The 12,663-nt window shown below is 37.6% G+C and overlaps 1 protein-coding gene across 2 annotated transcripts; it reads left to right on the top strand.

The window, feature by feature from the left end:
* The first annotated feature begins 600 nt into the window (after positions 1 to 600).
* On the top strand, positions 601 to 6,912 carry LOC110621962 (serine/threonine-protein phosphatase PP1). 2 transcript variants are annotated; one of them, XM_021766272.2, is made up of 4 exons: positions 601 to 1,116; positions 3,996 to 4,555; positions 4,915 to 5,187; positions 6,513 to 6,912. In XM_021766272.2, the coding sequence occupies exons 1-4, from the start codon at positions 942 to 944 to the stop codon at positions 6,555 to 6,557; spliced, it is 1,053 nt and encodes a 350-aa protein (XP_021621964.1). In that variant the 5' UTR covers positions 601 to 941; the 3' UTR covers positions 6,558 to 6,912. The 2 variants fall into 2 exon arrangements, with proteins under 2 accessions (XP_021621964.1, XP_021621965.1); XM_021766273.2 differs by having other exon boundaries at positions 609 to 1,116; positions 6,534 to 6,912.
* The last annotated feature ends 5,751 nt before the right edge of the window (positions 6,913 to 12,663 follow it).

Below are 12,663 nucleotides of genomic sequence, written 5' to 3'. Positions count from 1 at the left end.
GTCATTTATTAAAAAAATATCTTATTTAAAAAAGTCAAAATACGTGTATCATGACGGTGGATTCTTCGGGAAAGTGCAAAAGTGAAGTGACTCAGAAACATGTCTCGTAATTAAAATGTAAATTAATAAATGAATGAAAATTTAATTAAAATCGTGTCTCCCAATTAAAGTAAATTAATAAATTTTTATTTAATGGGTCTGTAAATTTTGTATATCACTAGAATTATTAGAAAATGTGAGTTCAAATTAGATTAGTGTTGGCCAACGCTAATTTGTCCTTTTCATAGATTTTTTTTAAATTAAAAAATAAAATTTAAAATCTTTCATATTTATTTATATACATTTAAATTAAATTAAATTTGTTAGTATTTAATATTAAAATATAAATTATTATTTTTTTATATTATTTATTTATTTTTTAATTATTTTATTATTTTAAAACTCAAGTCAAGAACTAATTTATGGATTTATCAAAATTCAAGAATTTTCATGTAAATTGCCTTAAAAAAAACACCTGGGATATATGTCTAAATTACCATTTTCAATCGGCTATGTTTCTTAGAGGGGAAAAAAAAAAAAAAAGGAAGAAGAGCTGTGGTTGTCTGTGAATAAGTCTAGGTCAGTCCACTTCCAAGCAAAACCCTTTCCATTTCTCTTCACTTTCAGCTCGAGAAAAAGCTCGTGTCTCAGACCACCTTCTCACCGTCCAAAAACGGCATTTATTCCTTAAGGAAACGACACCTCACCCCCCATTTTCTCTATCCCCTCTAAGGCATGCTATTCCATCACTCTTTCTCTCTTCTCCGTCTCCTTCCTCAGCTTTTCCATCTCTCTATCGCATCCACCAGATAATCCCCGTTGACTTTTTGGTTCCTGCTTTGATTTTTAGACACAATAAAATAGATTTTTTTTCTTTAAAGCAGTGGAAATAGTAGCAGATAATGGACCAAGCGGTTCTCGATGATATTATCAGGCGTCTTTTAGAAGTCAGGGGCAAGCCCGGCAAGCAGGTTCAGTTATCGGAGGCCGAGATCCGGCAACTATGTGTTGTGTCTAGAGAGATTTTCTTGCAACAGCCTAATTTGTTGGAGCTTGAAGCACCCATCAAGATTTGTGGTATTTTGTTTTTCCCTTTCATTCTTCCATAATCGAATGCTATTTTGGTTTATTTTTCTTGCTTGGGTTACTGTTCATTGGGTTTATTTATTTATATTTTATTTCGCTGATCATTAGTCGCTGTTTAAGTTTAATTATGGCTTATTGCTGAAAGTTCATTTTGTGAAATTTAATTCAAATTTAGTATAACCCCATTAGGATTTCCCCCCTTTTTTAGCCCAAAGTGTTTTAGGCATCTGATTTTTGTTTAGATGAAAATTTACATAGCTTACTCCGAACCCCCTTTGTCTCAAAGGCTAATATGCGCTTCAATTTGGTACATCTGCTGCCTTTTAAGTGCTTTTCTTGATCTTTGGTTGTATTTTATTTTATGAAGTTTAGTCTGTATCTGATTCAGAAATGTTGTGTTGTTCGAAATGCTGTCTTTTGAACTTCATTAAAACTAAAACCTGCGTTTAAGTTGAACTAGTCATGGGATGCTGTTTATATTGAGGTCATTTCCTGTTCCGGTTATGGTTATGTGACTTTAATTTGCTTTATGTTCTGTGATCTTTTTATTTTATTGAGTGTACTGCTGTTTCAAATGCTTTATTAGTGAGCCATGTTTTCCCCTAAGTAGAGCCATCTAGATTTGTCTTTGTTTTCTGCTAACTGGAGTTGCCAAGAAATAACCCCTAACGGGCGAAATTATAGAACTATTGAGATTTACTCTATTTGTGCTAAGGTTTTCAGCGTTGGGTTAATCTGTGCTTTCAGTGAACTGTGGATCTAAAATATGCACTAAGCTAGCTTAAAAGGTGATATGTGAGCTCATCACCTTTTATTTAATCATGTTTGATGGCTTTCATAGCAGTATATGTTTATATTTTGATGAGATGAACCCATCTGGATTAATAGTGTTTGTGATGCCTGTATGATTTGTAGAAGGGTCTCAATATATATATATAACCGCACTGATTAGCGGGTGCTTTGAGCATGACTTAGGTGCTTGCTTGGAACACTATTGGCTAATAGTTAAGTTCAAGTTTTTGTTTTCATTGATTTGTCAAAAGTGGCATTCTTAGCAGTAATTGTAGTTCTCTACTCTGTTTTTCTGATCAGTATTAACTTTTTCGATTATCAGGGAACTTGCTATAAAAATATTTCTATCTATATTTTATGAAATGGCTTGAGGTAAAGGCTATCTTTATTTGTAGATCTTGGTTTATTTATCAGATAATGGGGATCAGGTATTTTTGGTTATAGGAAATACTTGACTGAGCATGAATTACAAGTTATGCATGAAATTGACCGAGTAACTTGTTGCATTATAGGAATATTTTGAATGGTTGTGCTGAGTATATTGTAATGCATGACTATTTGGATGCTCTGGATACTCTTCTCACTGATTGATGGCAAGAATTGCATGTTCAGTTTTCTCATAACATGGATCATTGGAAGATGTTTTATGTGCATATATATTCATTATTGCCCCCTTTAGGAGTAAAACAAAGTCTGCTCGTTTATCTGTAAATCAGGGATTCTACTTTTGCTTTGCGATTCTATTTGGTTGGTACTGACATATCAGATTCTCATGTGACATTTTATCTCTCTCTCTTTGTGTGTGTGTGTAACTGGTGCTAACCCAAGAGCTTTTTTCTGTTGCTTACTTGAGTCATCAATATCTGTGTGTTCCTGCCTGTTTACGTGTCTGTTGCGCATATGTAATCACTTATGTCTATGAAGAGAAATGCTGTGCTGGCCACACTCTTGCTTTTTGGTTGTTGAAGTCCTTGCTATCCTTCCCTTTTGCATTCTTTTTGTGTAACTCGCTTGCCCTCCATCAACATGCCCCGAATAAAAATATACTTTCCCATTGATGAAGAAGGGGAAGGAGAAAAAACTTTTGTCCTTTACACCAATGGTGTGTTTCAATCCTTCTCTAATGGCAAAATGTTGGCATTTATTGGCTGTGATGATATTTTACTCTTTTTCAGATATCAATATAGCCCATAGTTGTTAAATGGAGAATCAAAGTTGTCATTTTGTGAATTCGGAATTGAGAATTGTATCAAATCATACAATTCTATATGGATTTTAAAAACTGATTTAAATTATATAGAGCCATGTAAAACAAACAAAATATGACAGTTTCACAAATACGTCAACTTGATGGATATTTTTCTCAAGTGCTTTAAAGTTTAGAATATCCTAAATTTACAGTAATGGCTAATCTAAATTAAATTCTGATTATATTTTATTAAGATGCAAAAGTGTGTGCCTCATAAAAATAAAAGACATGCATAAATACAATTATAAATTAAACAATAGAAAGATGCGATACAACTCTTTTTATAACATATAAAAATACAATATAAATTATGAAAATCTAGGATTGGTAGCATTATCATTGTACATGGAAAGTCACGGTTAGCCTGTGTGCATACTGACATGATTACAGGGAATGTCCAAAATATTCTGTAGTGACATTATTTGCTTTGATATAGTTTTTTGTGCCATATCTTTCCAACAAATCTCAGAGGCTCAGAGTCCATCATGTGCATGATGATGAATTTTTTGCCATACATTGTTCATTTAAATATTTTGTTGGAAAGGGCCTATGATCTTCAAAAGTTTGAGTTGCTTTGCTTCATGAGTTATCAGGTCTTGATTTTATTGTTTCTGGCTGCCTTCATTGTTTATACTATTGTGCCCTAATGTGGTTATTAAGTCTTGGTTTTAAAAATTTTCAATGTTCTTGTGTGTGCCCATGAAGATGGTGGAACTGGCTGACTGGTGAGAACCATTATTAACATCTGATGGTGTTACTGAATCAACTTTTATTAGAAAAGAGAACAGTTGGAGAATTTATGCTGATGGAGTCTATTTATCACATGCAGGTGATATCCATGGTCAATATTCTGATCTTCTAAGGCTGTTTGAATATGGTGGATTACCTCCACATGCAAACTACTTGTTTTTGGGGGATTATGTTGATCGAGGCAAGCAAAGTCTAGAAACAATATGTCTTCTCCTTGCATACAAAATAAAATATCCTGAAAACTTCTTCCTTCTGAGGGGAAACCATGAATGTGCTTCAATAAACCGCATATATGGTTTTTATGATGAGTGTAAGAGAAGATTTAATGTTAGGTTGTGGAAGATATTCACAGAATGTTTTAACTGCCTACCAGTGGCGGCTCTAATTGATGAGAAGATCCTGTGCATGCATGGTGGTCTTTCTCCTGACCTTCATAACTTGGATCAGATTAGAAACTTGCCACGCCCCACTGATGTGCCAGATACAGGTTTGCTTTGTGATCTTCTCTGGTCAGATCCTAGTAAAGATGTTGAAGGTTGGGGAATGAATGACAGGGGAGTTTCATATACCTTTGGCCCTGACAAAGTGACAGAGTTTCTTGAGAAGCATGATTTGGATCTCATTTGCCGTGCTCACCAGGTTTTACCTACCATAGCAGTTTAATTTGTTTGTCAGTCTTCTGTTCAAGTTCATATCCTCCCTATTAGTTTAAGGCTGTCAAAGAGTAGAAAACTGGAGCAATGCAAGTATATTTTCACAAGTCGTTTAGCTATCCTATAAGACTGTTCTTAATGGTTAAAGCTGTATTTAGGCTTATTGATTAATTTACTTTAAGATTAAGATTTGAGTCTGTAACATTTCCCCCTATAAATTCCATGTGTCCAAATGGTAATGGCTCTGGTTGTTCATTCTTTGCAGTCCTGCAAGTTCTCACTGGGGATATATTATCTCATTGTTGCTAGCATTTCTGCAACTGAATTTGCTCCATGTTGTTTCAGGTTGTGGAGGATGGATACGAGTTCTTTGCCAACAGGCAACTTGTAACTATATTTTCAGCTCCTAATTATTGTGGAGAATTTGATAATGCTGGTGCCATGATGAGCGTGGATGAGACTCTAATGTGCTCTTTCCAAATATTAAAGCCTGTTGATAAAAGGTCAAAATTTAACTTTGGGAGCACAGCCACAGCAAAGCCTGGAAACACTTCTGGAGTTGGTGTTTTTGGGAGTACAACTACAGCCAAACCTGGAAACTCTCCAGCTGGAGTGAAGGTAAAAGCATAACCTTCAAAAACACAATTGAAATTTTTTTACTGAAGTTTACCATTAGAATTTTTGATATTGTGTGATGTGATGCCCTCCAAGTTTGTAGTTCATGTTTGATAATCCATGATTGCTGAGGATTTAAAGTATGTGTCGCTTTAGTAAGTAGGTAGGAGGCGTAGTTCATATGTAAAAACCTTTGTACTTTGACTGGCTTATGTGATGGGTATTCTCTCTCTTCAATATTTGGCCTTAACCATTTTTTTTTTTTTGGGGGGGGGGGGTCAAGAGCTACAGTGCAAGATATATATCCTAGTCCTGTTAGTTATAAATAGAACTAGCCTAACCAAAGTGCATTTGCAAAGTAAACATGAACAAACAGCCAAAGAACATGAAAATACAGTCAACCCAACATTGGTGGGAGCTGAACCTTGGACCTGTTGGTTCCTAAGTCTCAGTCTTTAGCTTATCGACGGATCTAGTCTTGAAGCAACAACTCACTGAGAAAAGGAAATACAATCGCTGGTTACTGAATCATTGTTCTTAGAGGCCCAAAAGGTGCAGGGCGTGGTGAGGCTGTGTCACCTTGCCTGAATGAGGTGAGGCAGCTTGCAGGAGGCGAATGCCTTGCCTTGCCTTGCCTGGCGTGAGGTGCGAGGCAAGGCACCGCCTCTTGAAAATAACAGGTAGGGCTTTTCTTGTGCTTTTTAAACACCAAACGGTAACCCATAATGTCCATTTGAAGCAGTTGGCTGGAGAACTAAATTTCAGGTACTTCCTCTCTCGTATTTATATACAAGTGTGCCTGTAATTAAACTAATTAACTTTATCCTAACTAACTAAGAAGGGAATAATATAATATAGTGTGTGTGTATATATATCGCTAAAAAAGGCACTTGCTTTGTCTTGCCTCTCGCCAAAGACCATAGGGTACCTTGTAGCCTCTTGTCTTGATAACACTGCTGGATGCAACATTTTAGATGAAGATATTTTCGGAAATGGAATTATTTTGTGGAGAAGAAACAGTGAAAGGATGCCATGTAACGATAGACTGCAAGGGCTTTCAGAACGTGTCATTTCTAATTATGCACAGAAGGACATCATTCCTTTTCTTGACTGAGAATTTTACTTGGATAGAAGTTTTAGTTTGTAAATTTTACTCGTTCAAATCCATAAAAGCTTTAGATTTATGCATTTGGAGTATTCTGCTTGGATAGGTTGAATGTGCTGCATTAATATATTTGACAAAAGAACTGGCATTATTCCTGCCTTCTTTCCATGTCTGCCCTGCATGATTGCCTGTTATAGTTAATTACATCAATGTCTAACTCTAGGAATCCTTTTCGGCGTTGCAGTCGTTCCTGGGTGCAAAAGTATAACAAGTAGAGATGTGGTTAGAGTCCAAGCATAGTGGGGGGTGATGAACACAACAAGATTGTTATGACAGGAAAATTTGAGGTCCATTTTAGTTTCACTATAATTTGCTGAAAATTGTATAAAATGGAAGAGAGAAAAGTAGAAACTAATGCGAAAAGATGGTTTTCTTTTTCCAGTTTTATAAATTTGGGTTTGGAGATAGAAGGCTGTCCTGTTCTTCTCTTCCTGATTGTACACTAATAGCTGCTAGACTTGTTGGCTATGAATTATTTCCTTGTTCCGCTTAATCCTTAAATGTTTTGCTAATCTCTGAGGTAAATGAAGAATGTCAAAAAAGCTACTTTTTTTGTGACTAAAGACCAGCAGCAGAAGGTTGGCCCATTTTATTTTTCTTCAAGTAAACCCTTGTGCTATATTTTGTTTTAAATTTTAAATTTTAATTATAAATAAACCAAAAGATATCTCTTAATTTAATAGAGTTAGATTAGTTGCCTAGGATTGAATTTTGTATATCACATTTCAATTGTTGTGTTTACAACTTTTTCTTTTTTATCTCTTGGTCAATTATTATTATTTAAATAAACTAAAAATTGTGGTTATTATTATTTCCAATGCATTTATCTCTTGGTCAATTATTATGATACTGGTATTCCAATCAATTATTGATTATTTTAATGTAAAATTAAGTTTGTGCAATTTTTTTTTAATATGAGAGTATCATTTTATCAGCAATGATACATGAGAAAATGCATGCAAATAAATAGATAAATAGGCATCTTAAATTCATGAGAATGAGGCGCACTAATTTCATTTTGGAAAAAAAAAGGGGAAAAGCTAGAGAAAGTGGATTTGATTCGTGAAAAGATGCTTAATGCATTCAAAAACCAGTTTAATTTTTAGTTAATGGGAGAATTATTATTTAGTTTTTGAGACATGAAAATTTACAAATTAATCTAGATTTACTGATTAGTTTTTTATTTTTTTATGAGATTTTAAAAGTCTACTTTTTATTTTTTAAAATGAAAATGGGATTGAGAGAGTAAAATTTAAAATTTTATTTTATTTAGATCGGCTGGATTATAATTCTGTGAGTGCATTTTTAAAATCTATTTAAAAAGTAAAATATTTTTAATATTAAATTATTTTGTGAAAGATTAAATGATTAAATTTTTTAAATATATTTTTAAAATTGAATCACTGATTAATAAATTTTTTATATTATAAAAATTAAATGGTAAATTTTCTTTAATTAATACAATAGTTTTAAAATTTCATAATTAAGCAGCAGCGTGCTTCCTTGTCATCCTCCATTCTCCGCTGTAATTCCACCCCCCCACTTGTTTATTTTATATTGAAACACCACTTTCTTTCTTTTTTTTTTTTACTACTAGCTATGCGTAGATGGGTTTACATTATTAATAATTTAGTTCATATTAAGTTACATATATATAATTAATTATATTGGTGCAAATATTTTTATCTTTTCATGTAAGATTAACAATTAAAAAACCCTTAAATTTTATAAATTTAATAATTACACCATAATTTACAGAATAGAGAAATAGAAATGTACATTGAACTGTTTTTTTTTCAATAAAATCTTTATTGTCAATGAGCCAAATTGTAGGATACAACCATCCACTATTTATATACAATTTCCAATCAAATTAACCTCTCACACTCAATCTGTCAGTATAAGAAACAAATAAAGCTAACAAGTAAACCCAGCTACTAATCAGCTAATCAACAAACCCAGTTGCCAATCATTTTTAAGCATTCTTTCAGAGTATCCAACAGTAGACTCACATAGCCCACATGATTCACAGCATCATCATACAGTGACTTTAATACCATAAGCCTCCAACCATTCAACAACATACGTACAAGCAAGGAGAGAAGAGATATCTACATGAGCAACGCGGTAGCAACTCTGATCCTTATTCCACGCTCATACAGTATATCTGGATGAGCTCAGTCCCCATTCCTGCTTTAAGTCCAACTGCTTTGCTAGTTGTTCTACCTTCTTTCATTAATTTTAATTTCACAATAGTTGCTACTTTTTTCACAATTGATCCTACATCAATTTCTAAATGATTAAACACAACCTGATTTCTCTCCCACCATATATAATACATAGTAGCAGTGAGTGCAACTCTTCCTATGACAGTTAACAAGGATTTATCAGTAGCTTTTCGTGTAAACTAACTGATTTCTCTTCTCCATTTCATAGGGCCTGTAACAGCCCGGAAACCGAACTGCTACCGACACTAGGATCCAAATCGACTTAAGGTCGCCGGGACCCGTAGTAAGCCTGCTATGAACTCTGTGTACCTGTGAAATCCCATACATGATAATAAAACTGTTCTTTACTCCAAGGCTTAACCTGTGCATGCACTATATCTCTTCTCTTTTATTCCCACTCTAGGCGGGCATAACTCATAATGTTAAGCCTGGTTTTCTCATATACATAACAAGAAAAGAAAACATACATAGACTAATCAGGTGTATACACAAAGGGATAACAACTCTTCTAAGTCAAGCACAAAGCTACACACTATACATTATCTCTTTACATGTACATGTCCACACTAGCTATTACATAACTCTTCTTCTTGCAAACCCTGCTGGACTCCCTCTGGACTCTGAACCTGCAAACTTGGGGGATAGGGGAGAGTGATGAGCTATACAAGCCCAATGAGCAGAACTATAAACCATAATTTGAAAACATGATCTCATGGAATGCACTACATCACATCATCTCAGGGATAGACATGACCACCAAAAATCCCACTGAAAGGATGTCTGGCCTAGCCAGGTCTTACAACCTCAATCTGCCTGGCCCGGCCAGGTCTTACAACTCTGCCTGCCTGGCCCAGCCAGGTCTTACTATCTCTGCTGCCTGATCTAGTCAGGTCTTACCTACAGATGGCTGCCTGGCCCGGCCAGGTCTTATAACAGAGCTTGGGCTATTGGAGTCGCCTTGGTCTATCCACAGCCTCATATACATCGTATTATGCAATGCATCATCTTTGTGAAACTAATGCAAACATCCTACTATAATCTTATGATGCATGACATATGCTCAAAGCAGTTTAGTTCTGAAAAGAGAAGTTCCACTCACCTCTGGCTGACTCTGTACTAACTCTGCAGGTTCAGAAACAGTGCTCACTGCTGCTCTCTGGGGTTCCTCTGGTCCGTACCTACACAGGTGGACTCAAATGAGAGACCAAACTAACTCAAGCACTGCTCTAAGAAACTCCCCAAAAACCCTCTAAAAGATCCCCAAACAATCACATAAAATATGCAAAAGAAAGCTGGACAGGGCACTTTCGGCGGCAGGTTCGGCGGCCGAAACCCCTCTCCAGAGACGAAACTCATGCATGTTCGGCGGCACCTTCGGCGGCCGAAGGTCTCGTCCAGAGACGAAACTCACACAGTTTCGGCTGCCGAACTCCCTCTTTCGGCGGCCGAAAGTCCTTTTCTAAACCGAAAGCCCCTTTCTAAACCGAAAGCCTAGCTTTCGGGGGCAAGCTTTGGCAGCCGAAACTGCCTTCACAAGGGGTTCGGCGGCCGAACCTTCCTTCGGCGGCCGAACCTGGTTTTGCCCGCTGGGCAGAACCCTGCTCTGTTTCATGCAAACCTTTCCCCCAAACTTACCCAACATGCATATCAACTACTCCCAACTAGCACATACCATAAAACATGCATAAAAGGGCCTAAAACTCACGTAGAACCCCAAGAAACATATCAAACAACACTTAAACATGCTTAAACACAAAATCATGCAAAACCTCAACCAAAACCCTATTCATGCATACTATCCATACAACTCCCAAAAAACCTTCAAAAATCAGTAAAAGAGGTTCTGGATCTTGACTTACCTCTTCCAAACAAGAGATCAAGTGATCCTATCGTGGAGATATGGAGAAATCTCCTCACAACTCTCCAAACTTCAAAACTTGGTTCTTTTGCTCAAAACTCTCAAAACCTTCAAAAACACATGAAAACTCTTCAAAACCTTACACGATTTGAGCAAGATCATGAAAGTCAACTAGGGAGGGTGTTGGACTCACCTCTGGCTGAAGATGGAAGCAAAATATCATCTTTCCACCGACTTGGCGCCCTTTTATAGGTGGCTGGCCAGACCACCTTCGGCGGCCAAACGTGAATCCGAAACCATGCAAGGTTCGGCGGCCGAAAGTCACCTTCGGCGGCCGAAAGTCACCTTCGGCGGCCGAACTTGCCATTTTCTCCCTTGGCTCTTTGCTTTCAAAAACTCATTTTCCTTTATGCTTAAAACCTTAAAACAAATCACAAAACATGAGAAAACATATGTATTACCCTTCTCGAGAGTTCCGACACTCGAGATTCCACTGATCTACAGGAATTCCAATGCCGGACTCAAGCCGGATATTACATTCTCCCCCCCTTAAGAACATTCGTCCCCGAATGTTCCTCAAACAACTAAACACATAAACACATAGAAATGGGGAAAACCTAACCTTAAAACAGATATGGATATTGCTGGAGTATCGACTCCCGTGTCTCCCAGGTGCACTCTTCGAGGTTGTGGTGGTTCCACAGGACCTTCACCATTGGTATCTCCTTGTTTCTCAGCTTTCGAATCTGAGTGTCAGTGATCCGCACTGGCTGTTCTACATAGGTGAGATCGCTTAAGATTTCCACCTCAGGCTCACTAAGAACCTTCTCTGGATCTGACATAAACTTTCGCAACATAGAAACATGAAATACCGGGTGAATTCGTTCCATCGCTGCAGGTAAATCCAGCTTATACGACACAGGCCCGATCTTCTGCAAGATCTCAAAGGGACCTATGTACCGTGGAGCCAATTTACCCTTCTTTCCAAAGCGAACCACTCCCTTCATTGGAGACACCTTTAGCAATACCATATCCCCCTCCTGGAACTCTATCTGCTTCCTACGGATGTCTGCATAGCTTTTCTGCCTGCTTACAGCTGTTCTGATCCTCTCTCTGATGATAGGCACCAACTTGCTGGTAATCTCAACTAACTCTGGCCCTGCAAGAGCTTTCTCTCCAACCTCTTCCCAGCAAACAGGTGTTCTGCACTTCCTCCCATACAGAGCTTCATAAGGAGCCATCCCTATGCTAGCATGATGGCTGTTGTTGTAGGCAAACTCTACTAGAGGTAGATGTTGCCTCCAAGAACCGCCAAAGTCTAACACACACATTCTCAGCATATCTTCTATGGTCTGGATGGTCCTCTCTGACTGACCGTCTGTCTGTGGATGGAAAGCAGTGCTGAAATCCAATCTTGTGCCCATAGCAGCTTGCAGACTCCGCCAAAACCTGGAGGTGAACTGCGGTCCTCTATCTGATACTATCGACACTGGAACTCCATGCAGCTTGACTATCTCGTCTACATAGACCTGCGCTAACTTGTCCACAGAATAGTTACTCCTGACTGGAATGAAGTGAGCAGATTTCGTCAGTCTGTCCACAATCACCCATATGGAGTTTAGCCTGTTGGACGTCGCCGGTAACCCCACTACAAAATCCATAGCTATGTTCTCCCATTTCCACTCTGGAATCGGCAGTGGGTTAAGCATTCCAGCCAGCTTCTGGTGTTCTAGCTTCACCCTTTGACATGTCTCGCAAGCTGACACAAACTGTGCCACTTCGCTCTTCATCGCTGGCCACCAATACACCCTTCTCAGATCTTGATACATCTTGGTGGCTCCAGGGTGAAAGCTATACCTCGCACTATGAGCTTCCCTCATAATGTCTTCCTTCAAACTGCTATCATCTGGTACACATAATCTCTTACCGTGATGAAGAATCCCCTCACTGTCAAATCTGAACTCTGCACTGTTGCCAGACTGAACAGTTCTGGCAATCTTCATTAACTCAGGATCTTCGTGCTGTTTCAGAGCCACTTGCTCTAGAAACACTGGTGTAACTCTCATCTGTGCAATCAAAGCACCTGTACCAGATAACTGCAACTGTAGTCCTTCATCCATGAGTCTATAAAAGTCCTTCACCACCGGTCTTCTCTCTACTGCAATGTGGGATAAACTGCCAAGTGACTTCCGGCTTAAGGCATCAGCTACAACATTAGCCTTACCCGG

The sequence above is a fragment of the Manihot esculenta genome, chromosome 9, assembly GCF_001659605.2.
Source record: "Manihot esculenta cultivar AM560-2 chromosome 9, M.esculenta_v8, whole genome shotgun sequence".
In the NCBI taxonomy this organism is placed as follows: domain Eukaryota; kingdom Viridiplantae; phylum Streptophyta; class Magnoliopsida; order Malpighiales; family Euphorbiaceae; genus Manihot; species Manihot esculenta.
This window is presented reverse-complemented; position numbering and strand designations above follow the sequence as displayed.

What these genes read in the sequence shown, in the direction of transcription:
- LOC110621962 (XM_021766272.2), top strand. Translation starts at nt 942, where the DNA reads ATGGACCAAGCGGTTCTCGATGATATTATCAGGCGTCTTTTAGAAGTC. An exon ending in AGCACCCATCAAGATTTGTG is followed by an intron (nt 1,117 to 3,995) that starts GTATTTTGTTTT and finishes TATCACATGCAG; the next exon opens with GTGATATCCATGGTCAATAT. An exon ending in ACTCTCCAGCTGGAGTGAAG is followed by an intron (nt 5,188 to 6,512) that starts GTAAAAGCATAA and finishes GTCTAACTCTAG; the next exon opens with GAATCCTTTTCGGCGTTGCA.